This window comes from Anoplopoma fimbria, chromosome 14, assembly GCF_027596085.1.
Source record: "Anoplopoma fimbria isolate UVic2021 breed Golden Eagle Sablefish chromosome 14, Afim_UVic_2022, whole genome shotgun sequence".
NCBI classification, from domain to species: domain Eukaryota; kingdom Metazoa; phylum Chordata; class Actinopteri; order Perciformes; family Anoplopomatidae; genus Anoplopoma; species Anoplopoma fimbria.
The window spans coordinates 11377184-11404118 of record NC_072462.1 but is presented as its reverse complement, the minus strand read 5'-3'; the positions used below and the strand labels follow the sequence as shown (position 1 = coordinate 11404118).

The following is a 26935-nucleotide window of genomic DNA, read 5'->3' as shown; positions in this document are numbered from 1 at the left end:
CAGGTATGCAACTGCAGAGTTTGACCTACTGCACGCGGCCGTGCAGATCAAGGTCCACTGTTCAAATCCCAGTAGAACAGAAAAGGAATTATCACAAAACAGACCTGAGAGCAGTCGCCTTACCTCAGTTCCCCATCAGACTCCTGCAGTAAGCCGTTCGGACCACAAACATGCAGCGCTGCTCTCCGCCCGTCTGGAAGAGAAGTTCTCACGCCTTCACCTCCTCGCCACACCTTCTCCTTAATGGCATTTGTGCATCTACACCTGTCCTGCAGTGTGTGTGTGTTTGTGTGTTTGTGTCTGAAGTCTAAAGTCCTGCATTGTGTGGTTCCTCTCACGCGTCTTCCAGTGAATAAAAGTCACAGTAGCAACAGCAGCCTTGTTGGCAGTCACACCCCAAACCCAAATACATACCTGGCTTTGTACCTGGCCAGGTGTCAACCTGAATCTGAAAATAGATGCTATGTTCATAGAGCAAATGCATCCCAGGGTTCAATTAGGGAGAGAAAAGTTCAAAGTTTTGCTACAACACTATTTGTCTTTTTCAAATGAACTCATCATCATACAGTCCAGTACAATCAGGTGGTTACATTTAAGCAGCCTATATCGATGACCTTTTTACTGTTTACAGTAACTGATAAAAAGTTGAGTTGTAAAGAAATCACACATTTTTGGATCGCTGATCGTGCATCACAGTCAACCCCCAAGTTCTGTCGAGTGAAGCCAACGCGGAAGTGTCTTAAAACTTGGCTTCTCTCTATTGGCCAGCAGGGGGCGACTCCTCTGATTGTATAGAAGTCTATGAGAAAATGACTCTACTTCTCTCTTGATTTATTACCTCAGTAAACATTGTAAACATGAGTTTATGGTCTCAATCTCTAGTTTCAAGTCTTCTTCAATACAGCATGATGTTCATTTAGTAAATTATGGTTCATTTAGAGTCAAATAGACCATAAAGCAGGGTATGGTAAGCTTTAGGTCGGGGCTACCTTGTGATTGACAGGTCGCTGCCACTACAAGAGCTGTATCAGGTGTCACTTTGTTATCGTTGCCCACGTGTTCATGACGTTAGAGCAAGTTGGGATCAAGTCGTACACAAATATAACCGGCATGCATTGTGCGGCGATCGCCGGTGATCGATTCTGCGCAGGACTGGCTTATCTCGAACAAACATATTATCTGAGTCTTCCAGGCTGCCTTCACCTTAATGGATCCTTAGAGCAACCACACTTTAACCCCGCCTCCCAGCCCTCGGCCCAAGTGTCCCAAATCGCTCACTCCTTTGTTCACTACACCCTTAATATAATCAATAGTTTACTCTAAAGTGAGCAGTAAATTCAAACACACTAATCAGTGTCATTTTGCACCATCACTGAAAAATGTAAAAGTTGTACAAAGTCATTTTTGCATATATTCAAAGCGTTGCATTGCATTGTGGGATTTATAGCAGCAAGTAGTTTACATGTCACGGACACAGACTTACTTCAGGATGAGCTGTTTATTCATATGTAAGTCTCTCTTTGGTGACACAACGTTTATGAGGTTGTGTCAGCCACAAATACCAACAAACAAGTCTAAATAAATCTTTATCCAGCGACTTGATCTGACGAATTAAGATTAAAATAACACACTGTAGGATTTTATCAGTTCCTTTTGACAAAGAACGTTACTGGATTGATCAACAGATATACAACAAGCTGCTCTCTGTTTATGTAAAGACAGAAATAATTTTCACTTTTACTCTGATTAACTATAAACTGCATGTAATGATCAGTAATGACAGCACTAATGAACGATGACAGATAATAGGTAACAAGCAGTGTTTGTGTGTGTGTGTGTGTGTGTGTGTGTGTGTGTGTGTGTGTGTGTGTGTGTGTGTGTGTGTGTGTTTGTTGATTCCAGACAACCAGCTCTGATTTGGACTATGAACCAGGATGTACATCAGAATCCTAACCAGCTACAGATTAGACTGGCTGACTGTAAGGAAGGGGGGAAGCGAGGGAGGAAAAAACAAAGGAAGGAGGGAACGTCCTAAGCTGTCATTGATTTCAGTGATTCATATTTCCTCTTTGTAAAGATAAACACCAACCTTTTAAAAGCATTGGAGACCAGAAAACCTATTTCATTACAGTACAAATTCAACTTTAGCATAAAGGTGATTGAAGCCTAACAAAGGATAACTGAGACTCTCATGTTATGGTACTCCATTGACAAACATAATAATTATAGTTTTGATATTAATTTGAGTTACTTATAGAGCATAAATGTCATATGCTGGTTGGTTTAAGAATTTTGCTGTAAGACTACGTAAAAACATTGCAAGAAAAAATCCCTTCAGCCAACATCAGGTGGCAACCTCCAGTTCTGCCCAGTGAACTTTCAATCTCTCTAATTACCAGCAGGGGGCGACTCCTCTGGTTGCAAAAAGAAGTCTGATTGTATAGAAGTCTATGAGAAAATGACTCTTCTTCTCACTTTATTTATTACCTCAGTAAACATTTTAAACATAGTTTCAAGTCTTCTTCAATACAGCATGATGTTCATTTAGAGTAAAATGGACCATAAAGCAGAGTATGCTTTAGGGCGGGGCTACTGATATTTACATGCCGCAGCCACTACCAGAGCCGCATACACCGTCTCTACGTCACTCCTCCACATCCCAAATATGGTAACTTCCGTTCATTGGATGCAAAATACAACAACATGGCGGCGGCCGTAATCCAAGATGGCGATGGCGAAATCGCCAAACTCACTACATCCACTTCTTATATACAGTCTATGGTCAACACGGAACAGGTGACAGATACCAAGTAACAAAGTTAGCTGCTAAAACCAGCTACAAAGTGGAAACATTTAAGGTTCTATGGCGGCAAGTCTAGTACAAGCAGTTATAAAAGTCCTTCTACATTATGCTGGACAGTTTCTCAGTAGTTGCACAATAACAGGCAACATACAAATAATGATAACCCAATTAATATTATCAATGTAACGCTAACCTGTGACGAAAAAATAAACATGTTCGCAGCTAGTGTACGTTCTGAAACAACTGCTGTTCCATAGCAACCGGCCCGGAGGCCCAGCCCAGGACAGCCTGATTTATTGTGACCGTTATTATTTACTGGAAATTGGAAGTTATCCATTACTTTCATGTCGCCAACTTGACAACGTCCCGTTAGGTGTGATATAATCACAACATACCAAGGCCTGTCGTGAGCTGTTGCTTAATTAAATACTTACTGATTATTAGGTTCACTTTGGAAGAATATAAATAGAAAGGCATGAAAATATTGTTTGTTACAGATTATTTTACCTCCAGGATAGGAAGCTTAAAGTGTGTATGTGGAATGATGTCATCATTAAAGTATTCATTCAATAAAAACAGGTGTTTTCCCTTTGTTGCTAAATTTCCTGCTTGATACTACCCATCAACCAGAGAGATTTCCCTGTCAACCTCTCTCTCAAAAACACACACATACACACACACTCTGCTACCCAACCTCACCCTAATGGGGTTAGTATAATTAGCCAAACTAACCAGGCAGTCAGAATAGGATTAAGCAACAAACTTGGCTTTGTATTTAAGGTTTGGTTTGGGTTTCAAATTTGATGGCAACAGTCAGATTTGCTTGTGTAGTATCTTCTCCACACGCTTACGTGCATGGGTTTGGGTCTCAGTTTCTGCAGTAACAACACACACAAACACACACAGAGTCTGTACCTGCGGACGGTGAGCTGCAGAGTCTTGTACGATCCTTTGACCAGAGCAATGGCCTCCTGTCTGTATCCGGTCAGCTCCACATCGTTGATGATGATGATCTCATCCCCCGCCAGCAGTGGCTGCTCCAAACTGTCCGCCTTACCGCCTTCCTCTACCTGCACAGGCACAAACGCACAAATACAAACAACTGTAAGTCAAGATTTACTGGGAAAGTGGGGTAGCGCAAATGTGCACGGCAATACGTCAACGATTTAGCAGCTAATTGCTGCAGATTTAGCTAAAAGATTTACTAAAGCCAGCTCATTATGCAGTCAGTTGAAGACCACCGTGCTCAGAAAAGAAATAATGGAGTGACCTCGCTGGTCTACTGGGTTCCTGCTGCAGTCCTTTAGTGGGTAAGTGTCGGCAAAAAACAGAACTTCTTTTGTCATTCTCACACCCTGTCTTTCTCTATTTGTCTTTGAAGTTAAACTTCACTGCATCTATTCCTGTCTTTTCTAATTAAATTGACTGTTGACTTAAACCCTTTAACCCATTCACTTAGCAATAATAACTACTCCACACAACGAAGATGGCGTACACCTTTCTAAAACCAAAAATTAAGGAACAAACGTTTTTAGTAAAACTGACATAACTACTTAATTACCTACAGTCACAAAGTTAACTTCTAATGCCATGAGTTAGCATATCATTTAAATTACAGGTTACATTAGATAAAGCCTTCATGACTGGTGCATAAACTGTGTGGAAGCCAAGATGCTATAAGTATTTAAGCTAACGCTAGCAGGTCTGTTGAGTGCCCCAAAACAACAATGGGCAGCACGGGTTAAAGCCCCCACGCATGAGTTAGCATTTAGTAGTTAATATTAACATTTCTTATTAAAAAAAACGTTAGTATATATGCTGTATGAGTTTACGTCTGTTTGCCTGCTGCAGCACATAACCTCCCTCATTTCGAGTATTATATCTCAATATATGACGTATGACAGCCAGACACTATATCGATGTGTTATGTTAGGGTCAGAATTTTGCAGTTTACATTAGCATTTTTTTTTGTTAGCATAGAAACTGCATGAATTTTTCCTCTGTTTGGACATTTGCATGTTTAACTTTTTCTTTGCTATTGTTTATTGAAGTATTAAGAAAGCTTCACATTTAATTTCAATATAAATCGTCACAACAAATTCCTTTTAAAGTTACAACAAGGAATGGATTTTGGCGTAGTGTTGTGGTAGTGGAAAGTGGTATTGTTTCCTTGCGCTGGAGTCCCTTTAGAAAACCTCTCATTTTACTACAGCAGGGGACTGCTAAAATCAATCCTGGCTCTGGTTCTCCTCTCCCTCCCTTCTTTCCAGTGGGCCCAGCAACACGGCCTGGGTCTCCAGCAGCGTGGTGTCGGTGTTGGCTCCCAGTTGGGACCGGCGGAGCAGAGAGGCAAAGTTGCTTCTGGTGAACCTGCATGATTTAATCTGATTTCGCCTGAAATCCCACCCGGTGGCTACTGATGACAATCATTAAGAATAACTATATAGAAATTGCCAATCTTCTCCCTGATAGTCTGGTTAATTTATGTAGGTCATATAGAGGCATCGGTATTAAACTGAGACTTTTTCATAAACAGTTAAATGTTCATAACAGTAACAAGAAAGTTTGTCTATCGCTCCTACGTTTAGACGTTGTTGTCTAAAGTGATTAGGATTAAATTGAAACTCACGGTCTGGCACACACACACACCACACACACACACACACTCAGACATACTGTCAGCATGACCCCACTGCATTATCAGCTATGCCAGTGAAGCCTCTCAGCAGCGTGCGTGCGACAGTATCAGAACCTACGTCTGCCTCTGTGTGTTAATCACCGTGTCTGTCCTCTTTAAGGTCACATTGTCTTGCACTCTTGTTCTCTGTGAGATAAGCCCAATGAAATCCTGAGATGGTCGTCAAAATATCTCTGCACAAACGTCACCGGCTCAGACTGGAACGCTCCTCGCTTGCTGTATTTGTCGGGTGAGAGTAAAAAAAACTAGGTTGGCCTCGCTACTCTGACTGCAAGTTGACACAGGAGAGGCTTGACCACAGGGGCAGTAGACATTCTTCCTAGTTTATGTTCATGTATAATTTTAAATGTTTCTGTTTATGTATCATTTTAAAAAACTCATATAAATGCACAAAGAACACACAGTTATCAGCGTGCGATCAGCTTCATCCAGACCACACCTGGACAAGTTCTCAAGCGACGTCTCAAAAAGCTTCCTGTGCAAAGTAAAGGCAAGGAGAGCCTTTGCTTCGCTACGACATGCAAGACAAAGGTCAGGTGACCGATGGAGGTAGCTGAGCTAGTGCAATAACAAGAAGTATTTCCCTCCTGTTTGTTATGTGTATTAGTTACTGGGTGTTGACCTGCTGCCGGGTGCAATAGCTAGTGCAGGGACACTACTGGTTTTATTGAATTGGCTGGCTAATTGCTACCTGTTGTAAATGCCAGGACCCCTGATCAGGTGCAATCATCTAGATAATGTATTCAAATACAGATCTGTGTTTCCAGGATGAAATGAGGTCTAAGTTTACAGCCATGTGTTTAAATTTTAGCAAAGAATGCAAGATCTGGCTGGAAAGCTCAGTTCAGAGCAGCCCTAGTTACTACTTTGAATTCAAATGGACTACGGTCGCCCCGATCAAACCAGTTTAATAATAATAATAATAATCAATCCTTTATTAGTCCCACAATGGGGAAATTATTTCTCTGCATTTAACCCATCCCGGAGGAGCAGTGGGCTGCAATGAAGCGCCCGGGGAGCAACTTGGGGTTAGGTGTCTTGCTCAAGGACACCTCGGCATGTTGCCGGTAGAGGGGTTTGAACCACCAACCTTGTGGTTACAGGACAAGCGCTCTACCTCATGTGCCACAGCCGCCGTTTGCTATTAAGCTAAAGAATTGGATTGGACAGGTGTATCAAATTTTACCACAAAGTGTCGTAATGACTCAGCAGCTGCTCCTAACGGAACATAATGTGACCTGAATGAGAGTGAACGAATGAGAGTGGAGCCATTCCAGTCCACTTGGTGGTGGTAATGCACCTCCAACTTAAGTGCCAAACCCTCTTAAAACTCTAGTTAGAAAGTCTATGTTTGGTTCGCTTCTCTCATCAGTTTCAAATCCAAAATGTTGCCATATTAGGGAAGTTGAGGGTGTTTTATGTAAAAAGTTGCTTGGCAGCGTGTCTAAGACATGGAGCGCTGGATAAAGAGTTGGAGGCGGGGCCCCGTTCATCCCTATGAAAGTCTCTCCGTTGCCCATGCAGCAAACAAAGTTTGAGTATAGAATTCGGAAAAGATAAAAATGATATTATGTAAATCTTCTGGCGATCTTTCGCATCCATGGACCTTTAGAGCGAGCGCCCGAGATTTTCATTTAACCTCCAAGCTATCAGTCCCGGGCTAATTTACATAGTGAGGAAGGAAAATAACTCTGGATTCAGCTACTAGTCCATTTTACAACTGCTAGAAACAAATGATTTAAACAAGGGCTATTATTCAAGTGTTCCTACTCAGAAGATGATTTACCTGAAAAAAAAACCGGCTGAGTTAGAGATTTTCTTTCTCAGAGTACTTTAAATCACAGGCTTGTGAAGTAGGCTTCTGTTTTAATTTCCCATTATGACGTTACGGTTGAGCTGTTTTGCATAAAGTCAAACTGGTATAAGTGCGTACACAGGAACGTACCGGCAAAACCGACCCAACTCTAATGTGGACTCAAGCATGTAAGAGTAATAAGATGCACTTCCTGTCATGGCCACTAGTTACTGCTCCAAGAAAACTCTGACTGTGTTGAAATGAATGGGGAAAACCCTCACTTCCTCAGATGCAATGTCTAGGCACTGTGGATGTCACTGGACTGTCCCACCAATGTCCACCCTGTCTATGCCCTTATTACGATTTCCTGACAATTAACTGACAAAGATAAATGTGAATCTGCCCAGTAAACTCTTCCACCCCTTCAGGAACCTGAGGATGACTACAAAGATCAAAGGTCGGGTTCTCAATGGGGGGCTAGAAATACATTAACTAACAACAGAGAGTGACTGTATTTGATAGTAGATTTAACATGCTTTCCTGTGATTGACAAATGGTAAATGGACTTTTCTAGTCTTCCGACCACTCAAAGCGCTTTTTACATTACTAATCATTCACCCATTCACACCCATTCATACACTGATGACAGGAGCTACCATGCAAGGTGCCACCTGACCATCAGGACCCTAACTAACATTCATACACATACATACACCGCAGGAACAGCCTGCGGGAGCAATTTGGGGTTAAGTGTCTTGCCCAAGGACACATCGACATGGACTGCCGGAGCCAGGGATCGAACCACCGATCCTCTGATTGGGGGACGACCCTGCTCTCCACTGAGCCACAGCCGCCCCGTATCTAGCACTGTTCTGAAACAACAAAACTGGGAGTCTTTGAATGTTAAAACAACTGCCAAGAATTTCACTCAGGGCGTGTCTGACCCTCTACTGAATTACAACATGTGTTACTTTTCAACAAAAGCATGATGTGTTTTGATCCACACAGCCCCGACATTCGAAGGGTCCTCAAATGCAGCTCTCCCACCCATGTACTGTATGTGTCGAGTGACTTTAATCACCTATTACAGAAAACACAATGACATTTGGCAAAACCCTTCAACAAATGGGGGTTTGTTGTGAGGCGCAGGCTCACCCAAAAGACAAAGATGGGTTGACTGACTTGACTGAGTAACACAAATGTGAGATGTGTCCAATGAGCCGTGCTTATATAAAGGAAATAAAACGTCCTCTCAGAGCTGTGATAGAAAAACAATGTGTTAAAATGTAAACCATTGCTCGGCTCTGTAGAGCGGTGGTAGAACACTGTTTGCCTTTTTCAGGAATAAATATACCCAAATAAGGCTCGCAGAATCACTCAGTAACACCGTGTGAGAGGGAGAGTATGTGTGTGTATGTGTGTGTCACTGACTTTGGTATTCCAGCTGAAATTCATTATCCTGAAGCCGGAGATATCCAAACAGAGGGGCTCAGCCTGTTCATACCGTGACTGAAACAACATACCTCCTCTAATCAATAAAGACTGTGTGATTTGGGAAAATATCCTCAGACAGCAGTGGAGGGGGGGGTGGGGGGCTCCGCCGAGAAAACGTGTTTATGAATAGCATGGTTGTGCATTTGTTGGCTTGTCAAAATAAAATGTATCAATATCTACTTCTGATGTCATACCTGTCCCTGTGTTTCTGGTCTTTCATTGCACTGTTACTGTCTACTCAAGGCAAAAGAAAGAGAAAGTGAAAAATTAAGGATCTCCTAACACACACACTTAGGGACTAGGTCAATATTAAGATTGGGATTTAAATGGGTATGAAGCTAATTTTCTTCTACATTTCCATAAAGTTGGGGGACTCAACAGAGTGTGTTTTTGATGTATTTGGAGCAAGACAGGCTGAGATGTCCCGAGTTTCCATCCCAAAAGATCAAGCTGGGGAAAAACCCTTTAAATCATCTTGTGACCCCCAGTTTGGTAACCACTGGAGTAGTGGGACATTGTGGATACTGTTATTTATTTTGATATTTGCAGCTTCTTCAAAAAAATGTAAACCAAATAAGCAGGCTCTTATTTTGGTAATTTTATTAATCACTTTCGTACCCCGCCAAGCTGGAGGTGCTTTGGACCTGACCCTCTGAAAACCTAAGAAAACCCAATCTTATTGTAGTCCAAATCCGTTTCAAGTCTTTGCTCTGTTCTTAAGTTTGATCGGACCTGACGGGATCCGAAACACATGCTACATTTTTAATTTAAAAGGTTTCTCGGGTCTATTTGGTTCTCTCTAACTGTGACTCAACTGTAGACCTAAGATGGACTGGGTCTATTACCACAAGTCTCACGTGTCAATATGTCTCATTATACATTATAGATCTAATTATACTTGGGTCCGTTTCAGGTCTGGGGTGTCTTTTTGAAAATGAATTAATGCACATCAGGTTTGGTTCGGTTTTCCACCTCTACCACCACTCAAAAAACACTTTGATGTGTGTTCATTATTAATCATGTGAGAGATTGTGTCTGTCCCTTTTAAGAAACTTGAAGAGTGAAGCCAATTTGGAAGTGCCTTAAACTTGCATTATCTCTAATGGCCATCAGTGGGTGATTCCCCTGGTCACTAAAAGAAGTCGGATTGTATAGATGTCTATGAGAAAATTTCCCTACTTCTCACTTCATTTATTCCCTCAGTAAACTTTGTAAACATGAGTTTATGGTCTCAATCTCTAGTTTCAAGTCTTCTTCAATACAGCATGATGTTCATTTAGTAAATTATGGTCACATTTAGAGTCAAATAGACGATTAAGCGGTGTATACTTTAGGACAGGCTACCTTGTGATTGACAGGTCGCAATTGCTAGCAGAGCCAAATACAGCGTCTCTACATCACTCCTCCACAGTCCAAAAATGGTCACTTCCGTTCACTGGTTGCAAAAAACAAGATGGCAACAGCCAAAATGCCAATACTTCTTATATACAGTCTATGTTTGTCCCACAGGCAGCCACATTGGCACCTAAGCCTGTTCTCCAAGCAGTTACTCTCAGTTGTATTACCTACTCTTTTGAACAGAGAACATGGTTACGAATCATAACCCCAGGTTCTATGAGTTTAGGCTTTACTCTTTAAGAGCTGTTGCTATAAAAAAACAAAACATGATTTTTATGATCAATCTGCAACAAGAAAAACATTGATCAATGCTGAGGTGAACCATCAAATGGAGGTTTATAAGTGGACCAGTCTAAGGCTTTTCCAGCTGTTTCAATACTGGGCAAGGTAATGGGCCACAAGCTTGATAACTGATGAGTTAATGGATTTGTTTTTAATAGAAATGTCCCTGATACGGTCGTCATGGATCCTTTACAGGTTGGGTACAAGTTTGCACAACTGTGATGGAGCTACAACTACTGTAAGCAGAGCAGAGCAGATCAACGCTGAAACCCACAGATATTCACAGTAGAGTTTGGGTTACAACTTAATCGTTATCCATTATTTTGAAGGTGTAACCCTGGCAGTGTAATTGTACACGTCCAGTTCGATGCCAGTCATGAGACCTTCAGATTAAGACTCATTAGGACTGTTTAACCTGAACCAAACCACCTGGATTAGCAGAAACTTTCACTGTGACCTCTGACCCTGCGAGAAATGTGCTGCGCTGATAATAAACAACCTGAGGGTGACAAATCTCTTTTGTACTTGTCTTGCCGAGGAAGAAGAGGAAGAACAAGAGTTCAGTGTGGATGTAGAGCTTCACAAAAATGACCTGGTGTGGACGTACATCGTTTCCACTCTGTGGTAAGGTTTAGAACTAAACAGGGAGACATTAGTTGAATATGTAGAGACAAACAGACAGTAGACAGACGGAGACTGAAAGGGAGAGGAAAGAGAAAGACAGAAAAAGGCTGTGGGACACTGTCGTACTGACAGAGAGTGAGACTTCAGGCAGATGTCGGGTCAAACATGGAGAACGGTGCTAACGCTGATCCAATTACGGCACAAAATAAAAGCATGAGTGTGTTCAAAATCAGTCAGGAAAACACATAATTCACATTCTTGTCCTATTTTACAGCAGTTTGGCCTCCATCCCAGAATGACCTCCATACACACACACACACACACTGGCCTGCTGATTTGCATTTTAATAAAATGAGGCCACATGGCTGCGAGGACAGAAAGGCTATCATTAATGATCACTTTCCTTATTACAGTAGCCAGGGCTGAGCGATTTATCATTTCTACATCAAAATCACACTGTGAAAGCGCCATATTTTTAAAAGTAATATAACTCACATTGTGCCTTAACAACCTACAAGAGGTGAAAGAATTATTCAGCAGCCAAATATTTTGCCGGCTAAATTAACAACTGTTTTGTCAGCTGAAGTTGATTCTGTGAGTTGGTCAACCACAGAATCAAACACTCTGCATGCCATGTCAGATGGGGTTTCCCCAGGTTCTTGGCATTGCCTTGACATACATATGAGAGTCTGCACTGTTGAGCTTTGTCTACAGATGGTTTGTTGAGGAAGAACATCACCATGTATCAGTTTGAGGTTTGAAAAGGAAGGAAGTGGACTCTGTTTATGTGATGTGTCAAAATGAGAGACGGCTTGGATAAACAACCTAGCGTTTACTGGTAACACGGTGTTCTTTTCAGCTGTGGTTGAGGGTAAATGACAAATGGCAAATAGTTAACAGGAGTCTGAATCTTTCAGTTAAACATTTAAGCATTGATTTAAGCCAAAAGCACTGATTCCAGGATTCAGGGTTGTCTGTGAAGCTAATGTTAGCGTAGTAGCTACAGTGAGATGACATCATCAGGGTCATATTAGATTAATTTAGAAACTTCATTTTTCTAACAAAAAACATGCATAAGAAATTCTGACATGAAGTTGAAAAAAATTGGATTTAACCAGGTGGGTAGGGTCCAATAAAGTGATGCTATTGGTTGCATCATGTCAAATTTAGGTTCGACTGTTTTTGGAGCTTGACCCATAACTAAAAACAAGGTTATCTCTGCCTCTGTTGCTTTGAATGTGACCATTCTTTGTTAAAACTGTCCCCTGGGAGGCAACCAACTTTAAGGAAGTGAAATACCCTTTAATTTGCTTTCTCAATAATGGTCAGAAAAATGCTTTATATAATGCTATATTAAAGTTTTGGATGTTTAAAGGGAAAATTTGCCACCTTTTAAGTGGATATCCAATCATCGCTGATGGTAAATGTAACCCACTGAAGAAATAATTTCTCCAGTGCATGTTGTATTGATCGAGAAAGCTGGTTTCTCCTGCTCAGGCCGACAGTGCCTACACGTACCAGGATGCATTGCGAGCGGCGAGTTTGCGACTTCTGTTAAGCAACAGAAACTCAAAAAATGTCAATAATGGAAATATTCTGACACAAAATGAAAAATACAACTGTACACCTTATGAATTCAAGTTTCTCTTGACTAAGAATAGCTTCATGGTCTTGATAGGTCATTGTAATCCTAGTCGGCCATTTTTTTCCCGCTCTGCTGCAGCCTCGGAAGGCCTGAATACGGCCGAATATTTGAGTCAGCAAAACACTGTGAAATGTACACTGCCAAAATCCTCCTTCATACCATCCTCTGCACTTATATTATCGGCATTTTTTTTTCACAGTGGGTAAAGTAACTAGCTTGGAGAACAAGAAAGTTTTGGAATGGCATTCCCCATCTACCACTCCTGAAGTGGCACTTTAGTCTCCTTGCCACCGATGACATCACTTTTGACGTCACTGGAAGCAGGAAGAACAATAGCAGCTGAATCCTGCTATGAAGGCATGATGAGGAATGTCAGGGTAAACCAATCAGAGGCACAGAGCGGCCGGCATTGTACACACTATATTCCTAACTGAGATAGAGAGATAATATTATATGTTATAATAATGTACATAGCAAAATATTATTTCAAATGTAATAATAAATATCATAAAATATATTATTTTTAAAAAGCTACTTTGACCATATTCATAAATATAATAAAATATTATTTAAAAAAATAGTTTGACTATAATAATAATAATGATGATATTTTAAAAGGCTAGTTTGATTATAAAGACAATTATTGTCAAGATATCATTGAGACCCAGTGCCTCCGGTCCCTGTGTCAGAGGTGAACCTGACTGAACGAGGAACAGACTCGTACCTTGGAGATGATGAGCGGCTCTCCGTGCTCCAGGCCGCCCTGCAGGGTGAAGCCCCACGGCGCTCCTCCCTGCAGCCGGGCCTCCACCAGCACCCAGCCGCCGCCTCCTCCTCCTCCTCCCTCCTCCTCCGCTGCCCGCCGGCTGCCGGAGCCCCGCCCGGACGCCGTTCTCCATGCCCGGCGACGGGGTAGCGCTCACTGCCCTCAGCCCGGCTGCGGCCCGGCGGACTGAGGAGTCGGGGGCCGGACTGCAGGAAACGATGCCTCCTTCACCAGCGCATTGCCTTCATTCATTTATAACTCCTCGTTAAGGGAAAAGTGAAAGAAAGAGGTGTCCGGAGCACCGAGCTGCGTCTCCTGCAAAGTGCATTCCTGAAGCGCAGAGAGCTGCGGATACTCTGGCGAAGTAGACTCAACAAACACCCCGAAACTACCCGCTGGAGTCTGGAGGGGGGTTAAAAAGTTTACTGAGAGGAGAAAGTGTTACAAGCTTCAAGATGAACGAAGATCAGATCTGCTCAAACGGAAATCCAAACCTCCTCTCTCTCTCTCTCTCTCTCTCTCTCTCTCTCTCACTCTCTCTCTCTATCTGTCTTCCGAAAATCAGTTTAGCATCACAATAGGATTTACTGCGACTCACTGAGCGAAAAGAAAAGAGAAACAGAGAGAGAGAGAGAGAGGTGGAGTGAGGTAGAGTGAGACAGAGACTGAGGGGGAGGGGGGGGGGGTGCAAGAGAGGAGTAGAGGTGGGCAAGGAAAGAAAAAAAAAGGAAAGAAGTTAGAAATAAATGAAGAAATAAATAAATGAGGTAGGAGAGAGGTAGTAAATGAGAGGAGAATGAAAGAAGGAAGGGGGGGGGTATAAGAGAGAAAGCAAGGAAGAAAAAAGGACATACATATCGCAAAGGGTGAATATAATTTTTTTTATATACAACTGTGAAAGACACAGTACTGAAAGTGTTTCGTGTGTGTGTCTGTGTGTATGTGCTGATGAGGTCTAATCCAATCCTCCACAGCAGAGTCTAACACCGCTGCCATTCATTCTGGAACCAGATTACTGTGGAGAGCCACATTAGACCGTCTGCTGGATCAAATCGTTTTAACACGGTCACACAATTAACCCACGACCAGAGTTTGCATCGGTTCAAGTGTGGCAGAAAACATCCAGCCAAAGTCTGAGCTGTTCTGAATGCTATAACATATTCCGACACAGAAGGGCTTCGGCATGGCTAACGTGTTTGTGCTACGCAGGTGTAAAGTCCACCATGATCACGACAATTGTTAGCAGGCTACCGGTTGTACAGCTGAGGCTGAAGGGGAATTGCCATCAGCAGGCATTTGGACATAAACCAAAGTATCGGACAAATTAAAATTTTGACCGCGATGAAAAAGTCAGAGGATCTACACAATGATTGCAGTTCGTGCTCAAGGGAAGGCACCAAAAATCATGGCAATCCATCCAACATTTGTTGGGACATTTCACTCAAACCCACAAATGTCTGCGCTGCAGCGGAGCTTGAAAGAAAAGTCAGAAGATCACCGAATTCATTGTGATTTATCATCTGGGAACCACGAACGTACAAAATGCCAGAAATCAATCTAATAGTCGAGATGTTTCAGTCTGGAATGAATGACTTCCCAATGCTGGAAAGGGTGTTTCGAATGCTTTTTAGATGATCTGTCAAGCGCTTTGAAGCATTTTTGGGCCTTTAGTGTCGGGGCAAGAAACTCAGTAGAGTTGGATATTACAAAACAATTTACTGATTTGAATCATTTCGTTCACTTCAGGTTCAAAGATCCGTAGCTACTGGGTCTGGTTTGACCTGGGAATGAGAACGGGCTGCACCCCCTGCTTATTGGCTGGGGTGCGCCAGTTGGGGTCCAAAGGCTTTTTGCTGGTGTCCAGAATTGTCCCGACCATGGCAAAATTAAAAGAAAAGTTAAAAGAGAGGGCAGTGTCTCTGCAGATACAGACACAAACTTGATGACTGAGAGGGATTGTCTAAACATGTTTTGTTTTGGAAATTGTTGCATATTGTTCCTGTAAAACCTGTATCCCTCATGGGAAGATTATGAGACGATGGGCCATTGGTCACGGACCACCACCTCTCACACAAGGAAGCAAAAGTTTCTTAGTGGTAATTATCAGTCTCTTTGTAGTTGTCTTGGTCTCTGTAGTCTTTTTGTGTTTTCTTTGTGGTCTCTTTGACATTACTTTGTGTCTGTTTGTTGTTGTTCTGTTCTCTTTGTAGTCATTTTGTGTGGTTTGTTGTCATTATCAGTCTCTTTGTAGTTGCTTTGCCCCTTTTCATTGTGGCTGTGAACCTCTGTGACTTTGCAGTCTTTTTTTGACTCTTTGTAGTCTTCTCATGTTTCTTTGAGGTCATTTTTGATGCATCTCCTATCCTAACCTGTTATCAAAGAGGCTTATTATTATCAAGTTTATCAGCTAACAGGGTTCAAGGGTCAGAGGGGTTCCATGAAGAGTGGCGAGGGGCTTGGTTACTGGATGAAAACAGTGCAGCTGCCACACAAAGCATTTCATCCAACGTCTAGGAGACATAAATTGACAGGGCAGGATGAATTTCCAACTGCAGGGTTTAAAGATGTCAAATTTTTCAAACGTGGCTCTAAGAGTGCTTATATTGTAGGCCTAGTCTGTGATATCGTTCAAAGCTCCAAGAAAAGCAAGGACTGCAAGTGGACTTTGAGTTAAGATTTTATCAATCACAAAGTTTGTTTTTTTCCTGATGGGGAAATAAACAAAATTTAATTTAAAGAAGTTTTTCATTTGAAGGCCGGCGCTGAGGATCAGACAGCGGAGTAGGTAGTTGTTATCTGAGATGGCCATCTAGAGGTGAGCATGAAAATTACATTAAACTTTTCCTAAAGCCTGCTCAAAATATCAAATCACTACATAGGGCACATTTTAATTACTCAAAAAGCTAGGTGGGCATAGAGTGAAGAAGCTTCTCACTTTCCTTTCAATTCCATGATATTCCTCAATAGTTTTAGTTTAATAATTACTTTTAAATAATACTTTCATTACACTTTAACCTTGGTGAGAGTAGTTACGATTTATAATGATTATCATTGCAAGTTTTCAAGGAAAAACAACAACACACACCTTCAGCTGATTCGTATATATTACACATTTAATAAAATATACCTATAAAGTCCAAAGTCGAGGGGACACATTTCTGCACATGCATACATACATGTTCTGTGATTCTGATAAGGCACTGAGTCAAATTTGGACAAAGATGTGCAACCAAACAAAATAAATCATTCTCATATGAATGTGCAAAATAACAGGGTTAAAAAAACACTGTCAATCACAGTTGGTGCTAAAAATATAACTATTATTGCTTCAAAGATTTTAATTGATAGAAAAAAATGTTTTTTACATTGAAAGTATTTACATCATATATTTTTTTTTAAAGACAACTACTTGATGGCCTTTACCCTTTCAATATTTCTCACAGCTGTGCAGCAGCTGATAATGAGATAATAGTAATAAAACCTCAACAAGTTAAAGACAAAGAAAAGGTGAATAGAACATTTTAGACTGACAACGTAGATCTCCCCTCATAATTGATAAATAAATAAAAGGGGCACATTACAGCTCGGACGTTGGTTCCACCTTATTTTCTGAATTTTACCACTTCAGAAAACAAAAACGCCCCATTCTTTAATCACTGAATTCTTTACATTTTACTGTAAGTTCAGCACTAAATATTAAAACATCTGTCCTCCAGATATATAAACACTTATTTCAAACAAACAGTGGTACATTTTTTTTACTTTGAGTAGAGGAAATTAAGCTGAATGTTTCCTCTATGTTCTACTGGTCTCTTGCGATTCATTTTCTTTCTCTGGATGAAGAAAACACATTTTTAAATACTGTAGTGCTTTAAAAATACATGTCCATCTTTAGTGGTTTTATCTAATACCAACACGGTCCAGAATGACATGGGGTGCATCCCACATTTCTTCACCTGTGTTGTTTCCTTACCTCCCTCCGACTGAGTATGAATAGAGAGTCGCAAGGAAAAAGACGCAAGTGAGGGAAACGTGGGTGTAATTTAGGAGACTCTGGGTGCAGCCATGGCTTTAGTGATCCCGATCTTTCTTATAGTTCCACCAACAAATAAAAATGTGCACTAGTCAAGCATTGTGGTTTATAACAGGATGCTCTAATATAACTGAGATGCTATCTTAAGTGTTACCTTTGGCAAGTTAGTGTATGACATAGCATGCTAACTCTTCAAAAGGCGCTAATGGCGTCCTGCTTGACTGAGCTCCGATGTTAGCTAGCTCAGTGATGATAGGTGAGCTAGCAGTATCAGTTAGCTAAGGGCCACAACTCACATTTTTTTTTTTTACCACTACAGGTAAGAAGAAAAACAACAATTTTTTGGTTATTGTGTGAACTGTCACTTCAGGCCCTCATCACAATGAGACGCTTCTCCCGCAAAACATTCTTATTCGTTCCTACTGTGCCTGATGGCTCCTCTCAAGTGCTCCTCTCTTGTGCTTTGCTAGCAGTTTTTAGTGGCGCAGTTTTAGTTAAAGTTTTGTCAACTTTTGACTCAACTCAAGGCAGTTGCACCGCTCAGCGATGTCGCACTTGGCCTAGGCAGCTTATCAAATGGAGCAAGAGGCCAATTTTACTATTTTACCACTGACTTCCTGTTTTGATGCCGGTATACATGGTAGAGCCTCCTAGCTAGCTAGTTAGCTGTTGGGCTGTGAAAGAGCTACAGAGTATGTCAGAAGGACGGGGGAATTCATATGTCGTTTCTTGATAGTTTCATGTAGCTATGTATCTATTTTCCATTAATCAAATATGATCTGTTGCGCACACATTCCCCCTCCCTGACCTGCTATGCCAAGGTGCTTTTAAAGCGGCAGTGGCCTCTAGCGTCGCGTCTTGGTGTGATTGGCCCCTAACGCTGGCGTGGTTCGGTAGGTTTGGTGTCTTTGCTCTCTTTACACGAAAATCACAGCTCAAGCCCGCTGAAGCAGCTCTGCCAGGGAATGTTGTGTAGAGGGCTTTCTTATAATGTTCTCTTCAGGAAGCTTAAGGAGTAAGAAAAAACTAAACCCCAGCGTGACAGACGTGAAACACTAAGGCCGTTTCTCAATACCAAGTATGGTCAAGTGTGGACTTGCAAACTTGCAAGTTCAGACTTGGATAGTTCGACTCGGGAGTACAAACTCCCGAGGATGGGAGGACGCAGTACGGTCATTTTGCAATTGGAACAGCAGCGAACTTGATGACGTCACCAACGTCACAACGTCACCAACTCAGCTCGTCGGTCCCGCCTACTCCGGTTATCTTCAGTCATATATATTGACAATAAAACGAAATATGATATAAAACACAACCCTGCCTTTTTTCGTTTTCATTTAGAAAATATTAAAATATTAATATGTATATATTTTGTGTTACATCTGCAACCACAGAGACACCGGAGCCAGCGGCACATCTGGAGAGGCCTTGCCGAGATAAGGCTGCTGTCAGCGGGATGCATGAGCATCACCGCCCGGTCTCCTCTCTGGTCCTCTCATATCTCCGACAAACGTCGGCGCTGTTTTCAAACAGGCTCTATCTTGATAAATTGACCGCATATTTTAAGTCTTAACAACTACATTCTCGCTTAAAAAAATCTTAAAACTAAATTCCGTTACACAACAACAGCAGTATTTAGACAATGATATGATGACAGTTGTGAGTCGTCTCCGCTATTGTCGTCTCTTGTTTGCTGGTGAAATGCATTCTGGGATACTTGGTTGTCCAAAGTCCACACAAGTCATCCCCGATATAATGGGCGGAGCAAGTACACTTCCGGGTATTTGGACCGTACTTGGCTGAATGCGAACTTGTGTATTGGAACAGTACTTGGGCCGCGCTAGATGACGTTTCACAAGTTCAGGAGGACACAAGTACAGAGAAGTTCACTTATTGAGAAACGGCCTAAGTCTCCTCTGACATGCTGTGGATCGTCTCAATGATCTTCTTCTTCAGCTTCTTCACTTTGTCCGGTGGCGTCTCATTCAGACACTCCTCCACGTACTTCAGGAAGCCTGTGTGCTGAGACGCCGCCTGGCTTTGACAGAACGTCCTCATGATGTCCAGCACCTCGCCGGAGGACTGTGGGAGGCGGCGGCAGGCTCGCTTCCGTCCTCCCGACACTCTGCTGTCTGTGCGGGAGGACTGTGTGGAGGGGGAGGAGGAAGGGGAGGAGTGCTGGGAGTCTGGGGGAGTGGGCGAGGGAGGGGTTTCCAGCCTCCGCGATGATGCCACGTTCAGTTGGGCGGCTGTGTGGTTGGCGGCAGTATGGTTGGCGCCATGGTAACAGCTGTTGAGGGATTGGCCGTCCAGGTGGAGGAGGCGGGGCTCCTGCGGTCCGCGGAAGTGGAGGTCGTCAGGCTGCTCGTCCTCGTCGCAGGAGTCGCAGAGGAACATCAGCTCGCGGTAGTGTTTCCACTTTGGGAGGTAAAAGTCCTCTGAACCGCAGATTTTGTTGGAGCTCACCGCCTTGTGCTCACGCTGGAAGATGGTTCGCAGGTTCCTGAACTTTGTCTTTACGTCTTCCACTGAAGAAAGAAGAATTACAGAAACGGTCAGCCTCGACAGGGAAATACTGAGAGGAATCACTTTCCTGAGATCACAATTTGATTCAGTCAAACGTGAAGCCAATAAACTATAATATGGCTCCCCCTCTTGTTTTTCATTTGCTCTGGTACCGTTTCATCACATTTGTATTTATTTACATTTATTTTCAAAGTTATCCTATTGACAACACTATCACACATACAGTGGGTACGGAAAGTATTCAGACCCCTTTAAATTTTTCACCCTTTGTTTCATTGCAGCCATTTGCTAAAATCGAAAAAGTTCATTTTTTTTCGCATTAATGTACACTCAGCAACCCATCTTGACAGAAAAAAACAGAAATGTAGAAATTTTTGCAAATTTATGAAATATCACATGGTCATAAGTATTCAGACCCTTTGCTGTGACACTCATATTTAACTCACATGTTGTCCATTTCTTCTGATCCTCCTTGAGATGGTTCTACTCCTTCATTGGAGTCCAGCTGTGTTTAATTAAACTGATTGGACTTGATTAGGAAAGGCACACACCTGTCTATATAAGACCTTACAGCTCACAGTGCATGTCAGAACAAATGAGAATCATGAGGTTGAAGGAACTGCCCAAGGAGCTCAGAGACAGAATTGTGGCAAGGCACAGATCTGGCCAAGGTTACAAAATAATTTCTGCAGCACTCAAGGTTCCTAAGAGCACAGTGGCCTCCATAATCCTTAAATGGAAGAAGTATGGGATGACCAGAACTCTTCCTAGACCTGGCCGTCCAGCCAAACTGAGCAATCGTGGGAGAAGAGCCTTGGTGAGAGAGGTAAAGAAGAACCCAAAGATCACTGTGGCTGAGCTCCAGAGATGCAGTAGGGAGATGGGAGAAAGTTCCACAAAGTCAACTATCACTGCAGCCCTCCACCAGTCGGGGCTTTATGGCAGAGTGGCCCGACGGAAGCCTCTCCTCAGTGCAAGACATATGAAAGCCCGCATAGAGTTTGCCAAAAAACACATGGAGGACTCCCAAACTATGAGAAATAAGATTCTCTGGTCTAATGAGACCAAGATTGAACTTTTGGCGTTAATTCTAAGCGGTATGTGTGGAGAAAACCAGGCACTGCTCATCACCTGCCCAATACAATCCCAACAGTGAAACATGGTGGTGGCAGCATCATGCTATGGGGGTGTTTTTCAGCTGCAGGGACAGGACGACTGGTTGCAATTGAAGGAAAGATGAATGCGGCCAAGTACAGAGATATCCTGGAAGAAAACCTCCTCCAGAGTGCTCAGGACCTCAGACTGGGCCGAAGGTTCACCTTCCAACAAGACAATGACCCGAAGCACACAGCTAAAATAACAAAGGAGTGGCTTCGGAACAAGTCTGTGACCATTCTTGACTGGCCCAGCCAGAGCCCTGACCTAAACCCAATTGAGCATCTCTGGAGAGACCTGAAAATGGCTGTCCACCAACGTTCACCATCCAACCTGACAGAACTGGAGAGGATCTGCAAGGAAGAATGGCAGAGGATCCCCAAATCCAGGTGTGAGAAACTTGTTGCATCATTCCCAAGAAGACTCATGGCTGTACTAGCTCAAAAGGGTGTTTCTACTCAATACTGAGCAAAGGGTCTGAATACTTATGACCATGTGATATTTCAGTTTTTCTTTTTTAATACATTTGCAAAAATTTCTACATTTCTGTTTTTTTCTGTCAAGATGGGTTGCTGAGTGTACATTAATGCGAAAAAAATTAACTTTTTCGATTTTAGCAAATGGCTGCAATGAAAGAAAGGGTGAAAAATGTAAAGGGGTCTGAATACTTTCCGTACCCACTGTAGAACCATCACTGTTACCTGTGAATGGGGCCGACTCATTGTCGGACAGGAGGCTGCTCAGCGTCTCCAACAGGCTCTGTCTCAAAAGCCTGTTCCTGTAGCTCTCGGACTTGTGGTTCCACAGACAGCTGTGCTCTGGAAAAAGCACATCATATTGAATTAAATAAATAAAACAAACACCTGAAAGCAAACATGAATGCTTTAGTCCTATATGGAACAAGGTGTAGTGGTGCAACACAGCCTCCTGTGGCCGCAATGAGTATTACAACAACAAGCAAATTACGCTGACTACAATTTTTTTTTATATTACCTGCATCAAGTCTTTTTCCACTTGTAATCTAGAAATATAATTCTGTCAAAATGTCAAAACGAATCAGGATCAACAATTCAGTAGCAACATAAATGATGGCACCAACCCGAGTAAAACGATATGAGCTGCTGTACTTTGGCCTCGTTCCAGTGGCAGCGGGAGTCGGCGCTCAGTCTGCTGTCGGCCTGAACCGGACTGGAAAAATTTAGAGGGGAGGGGTTTGTACAAGGTTTGGTGTCCAGCGGCAGAGAGGAAGGACAGGCGCCGAATGTGACGGCAGCTGTTTGGCTCGCTAGTGTGAGGTCGTCTTGAGAAGCAGGGAGGAAGACTTGGTACACAGCGCCAGTGTCGGCTTTGGCGTTGCTGGAGGGGGCAGAGGGATTGCTGTAGTTGATTTGGGCGGAGCTGGAGGAGAAGCCGCTCAGGGTTGAAGAGGGCGTTTGGTTCCCGTGCTCCAGGTCCCAGTCTTCACGGGGCGTCAGTATCTGCACGTTGTCAGGGCTTTCGTCTTCGTCGCAGGACTCGCAGAGGAAGAGCAGCTGCTGATAGTGTTTCCATTTGGACACGTGGAGTTTGTCAGACACCCTGCTGGCCTGCACCGCCTTGTATTCACGGTAAAAAACTGTCCGGAGGTTCTTGAACTTGCACTTCATGTCTTCAACTGCAAAACAGCAACAAAGTAGTCACATCTCCTACTACTGGTCTCTGTAAAACATTTTATATCAACACTGAACCAACTCTTCTTTTCAGCCTCTTTCCGCTCATAGTTTTGGTTTTACAGCACATTTGCTGAAGAGGGACATTTAGCAGCTAAAGAGATGGGTAATTTTTCTCAGGAGTTGGAGTGTGTTGGACTTACGTTCATTAGGTAACATGTTAGCCATTGTACCTAATGGTATGTCAATGCAGTGTTATAGGGATAGTTTGGATTTTTTGAAGAGGCTGAATGAGGTACTTATCCGCAGTCTGTGTACTTTCTATAGTAGATGGAGGTCGGCACGCCCCCAGTTTGGAGAAACAAACAGGAGTACCAGCACGGGAGTAAAGCAATTTACTGCTGTCACTTTGTTCCTGTGTATTACCTTGGGGGTCAGGGCCCAGCATACTAAAAATATGGTCCAACATAAGATATACCCCTCTAGAATTCCTGAATGTGCTGGTAATGTACTTTTGACCCTACCGTAGGAACTGATCCCGAATGGTATGAGGGACGTGATATGTCGGACTATAGCAATCAAAACAAGCAGGACCTTGTAATACCTACCCGAGAAAGACACCGAGTGGTCGGTCAGCTGGCTCCTTAGAGCCTCCAGCAGCCTCAGTCTGAGCTGACGGTTGTTGTGGTTTTCGGACTTCTTTTTCCAGAGGCAGTCATGCTCTGTAAAAACAACACAATGACACACATAAACCACTGGACACTGGCACTGCGGGAATCCAAACCATCATTAGGGTTAGGATCCCAATTCTTTTGGCGGTAACAACTGATCGCTCAGATCTGGATCCAAGTTTTCTTTGTCTGTTTACCTGAGTAGAAAGCTATCAGCACGCGCTCCCTCTCTTCAGTCCAGTAACATTTCACCGGCGTGTTGGAGGGGATGCAGGAGGAGGGGGTGGAGGTGGACAGGGCGGGGAGGAGGGGGACAATCAGCCCCGGGGAAGAGACGACGGGCCGGCTCTCCTCTTGTGGTGAGGGCGAGGGCGGCAGTTCGTCAGGGCCGCCGTCCTGGTCCCAGCAGCACCGCAGGAACATCAGCTGCTCGTAGTGCTTCCACTGCGGCACAAACAAGCCGTCGGACTGGCACGCCTCGCTCGCCTTGACCATTTTGTACTGGCGCTGGAAGGTGGTGCGGAGGTTCTTGAACTTGTTCTTAATGTCTTCCACTGGAGAGAAAGAGAGGAGGATAGGATGTTTTGTTTAGCTCCTAGACAAATTGAAGCTTAGGAAAAAAAAAAAAAAAAAAAAAAAAAAAAAAAATGAATCCGAGCTCAGGCTCACCTGTGAGAGGAACAGGTGGAGGGTGAGCTGACAGAAGGATCCTCAGGCGTTCCAGGGTTTTCCATCGCAGCTGTCGGTTCTTGTAACTCTCGGACTTGTGGTTCCACAGGCAGCCGTGCTCTGGGAAATTAAAATAAAATTGTTACTCGCCTGCTAAATTGTGTGTGTGTGTGTGTGTGTGTGTGTGTGTGTGTGTGTGTGTGTGTGTATGTATATATATATATATATATAGCCAAATCTTCGTTCATTTTAGAAACTAGGAACCAACCAATACTTGATCTGATATTGGGATTTGTTTTATAAAGTGAAAAAAACAATGTTTAAGTGAAGCCTGATGTTGCCTTAACACATAAAAGAATGGTCTCAGACACTTCCACACAGTAAGGCATACAGCTCAATCAATCAAACACTGGTATCGGATCAGGACTGATACCCAATATCGCAATCGGGACGGAGAAAATTAGATCGGTGCATCCCTTGAAGAAACTCCACACATTTGTTGAGCCCCCACCGTTTCAGCGATTATCAACAATTCAAAGTTCTGACTAAAGGTCTCCACATTTGGACCAGAAGTTTGTCAGACTCAAATCATTGATCTGCAAGTCAGTCTGTTTGAAAGGCCATCCCAAAACTTTCAGTCGGCAGGATTTGTGCTGATACAATATATATTTTAGAAAAAGTCTGTGGTTTTTTTCTGTGTACTTACAAGGTATAGAAATGAAGTATATATTGTAAAGTATATATGAACATAGAAATACAGTCCAGTGTTAACCGGCTGGTAATCAGAGCAGGCCTGTTATTCTAATAGTGGTGATTTGGGGACATTAGTCATGTCTTGTGTTGCAGCTTCCTTGTGTCGCTTTTTAGACTCTATAGAGTTTCTTTAGTCAGGTGTAAAAATGCTTTTAATCTGAAAATCTGTGGGCGCATCAGGAGTCATTCTTCATGAACTCAACAGGGCAACTGCATCCACCAGATGTTTCATGAGAAACTATTGTATAATGTGCATGAGCTTAAAACACGACATTTAAATGTTTACAGTATCTTAAGCACTAACTACACTTTATCAGACGTCATTATTTAATCTAACGTTAGGTACGGAGTAGTTAATGATAACAAACCCTCCATTTAACGTGAGATGTAGTTACAACGCAGAACACTGTCATCCATTCATAGTCATTCATAGTCACACCCACAGAGCGACACTCTGAACACGGAGCGTAGACTAGAGAATAACAGCTAACTACACTTAAGTTGCTAGTCGCCATTGCTGTTATCCGTCTGTGTCGCTAGTTTCCGTCGGTCTCGTCGAGCAACGGTTGCCCCCAATTGTTGCAGTTTACGACAACCCACCGATAAAAAAAGGCAACTTCTATGGGACGACAAGTTGCTAGAGTAAGGTTTTTGACTTACTGGAAAAGAACGCTATGAGCGCCCTCTCTTTCTCCTCCGTCCAGTACCTCTCTGGTGTGACGCTGAACGGAGACACCTCCATATTTGTTTGTTGCCGTTCAATCCTTATCCTGTGCCGCTGCCAGGTCACATGACCGCACTCCAGGCTCTGATTGGGCAAACGTTACTGACCCTGAATTGCCCAGTAGAGGTCGCTGTCGAGTGGTGTTCATCGCCACAGCTGTTGCCCAAATCTCAAGATACAAGAGGACTTCTCTCTATTCTACCTAGATTTTTAAAAATGAAATTAATTTAATTGAATTTAATTTAATTTAATTTAATGCAGTTTAGGTTAGTTGATGATTGTAATTTAAATATTTAGAAGCTGTTCTGGCAAAGAATAAACTTTAAATCTTGTGATTTTCAAGACTTTCAATATTAAATGTATTATTTGCAAAATTAAAAATCTATCTTATAATTCATTTGTAATAACAAAGCAGGGACTCTCTATTCTGGAGAGAGACGTCAACAGGCTGTTTAAAGTCAGAACCCCCGCAAAGCAGCCAGCCCAGACTCTCCCTCCATCCTGAAGCACTGTGCTGATCAGCTGTCTCCGGTGTTCACAGACATTTTCATCACCTCACTGGAGACTTGCCACGTCCCAGCCTGCTTAAAGGCCTTCACCATCATCCCCGTCCCCAAAAAAACCAAGGATCACAGGCCCTGACCTCTGTGGTCATGAAGTCTTTTGAGCGCCTTGTCCTGTCCCACTGCACTTCAACACTGCCATCATTGAGTCCATCCCCTCCTCCTCCATCATCGTCTGGTACGTATCATCCACTCTGCTGAGAGAGTGATTGGCCGCAATATGCCGGCACTCCACGACTTGTTCGCCTTCAGGACTTTGAGGTGGGAGAGGAAGATTGTAGCTGACACCTCTCACCCTGAACACAAGCTCTTTGAGCCCCTTCCCTCTGGCAGGAGGCTGCGGTCCATCAGGACCAAGACCTCACGCTCCTCTTCCCATCTGCAGTTGGGTTGATCAGTAAAGCCCGGGACCCCCACTGACCCACTGACCTAGACAATTACATCCCCAGGACAATCTCTTACAATTTACACCCTTGCACATCTTGACACTTAAATAACACAATGTTCTTGTTTTAACATACTCTTATTTGTTTAACATATTTTATTGTATATATTCATATTTTTCTATTTTTAAATACCTTGTATTTGTAACGTACTTGGCAATAAACAGCTTCAGATTCTGATAAAGTATTTTGTTCATAATAGTGATCGTTAAGTTATTGTAATAGGTAACAGTTGAGTAAAATC

General features: G+C 42.8%; 2 protein-coding genes across 2 annotated transcripts in view; both read right to left on the bottom strand.

Moving 5' to 3' along the window:
• Positions 1-14113, bottom strand: part of shroom3 (shroom family member 3) — a 65033-nt gene extending 50920 nt beyond the window's left edge. The window contains 3 exon segments of the mRNA XM_054612274.1: positions 3719-3873; positions 13464-13598; positions 13600-14113. Coding sequence (XP_054468249.1) covers positions 3719-3873; positions 13464-13598; positions 13600-13638 — 329 coding nt within the window. The 5' untranslated portion in view covers positions 13639-14113.
• Positions 14114-16600: 2487 nt separating this feature from the next.
• LOC129102177 (uncharacterized) lies at positions 16601-25703 on the bottom strand. The gene is made up of 7 exons (XM_054612192.1): positions 25622-25703; positions 24209-24328; positions 23737-24093; positions 23477-23590; positions 22319-22873; positions 21921-22037; positions 16601-20066 (listed from the first exon to the last, which is right to left on the bottom strand). The coding sequence occupies exons 1-7, from the start codon at positions 25701-25703 to the stop codon at positions 19444-19446; spliced, it is 1968 nt and encodes a 655-aa protein (XP_054468167.1). The 3' UTR covers positions 16601-19443.
• Between the last annotated feature and the right edge of the window lie 1232 nt (positions 25704-26935).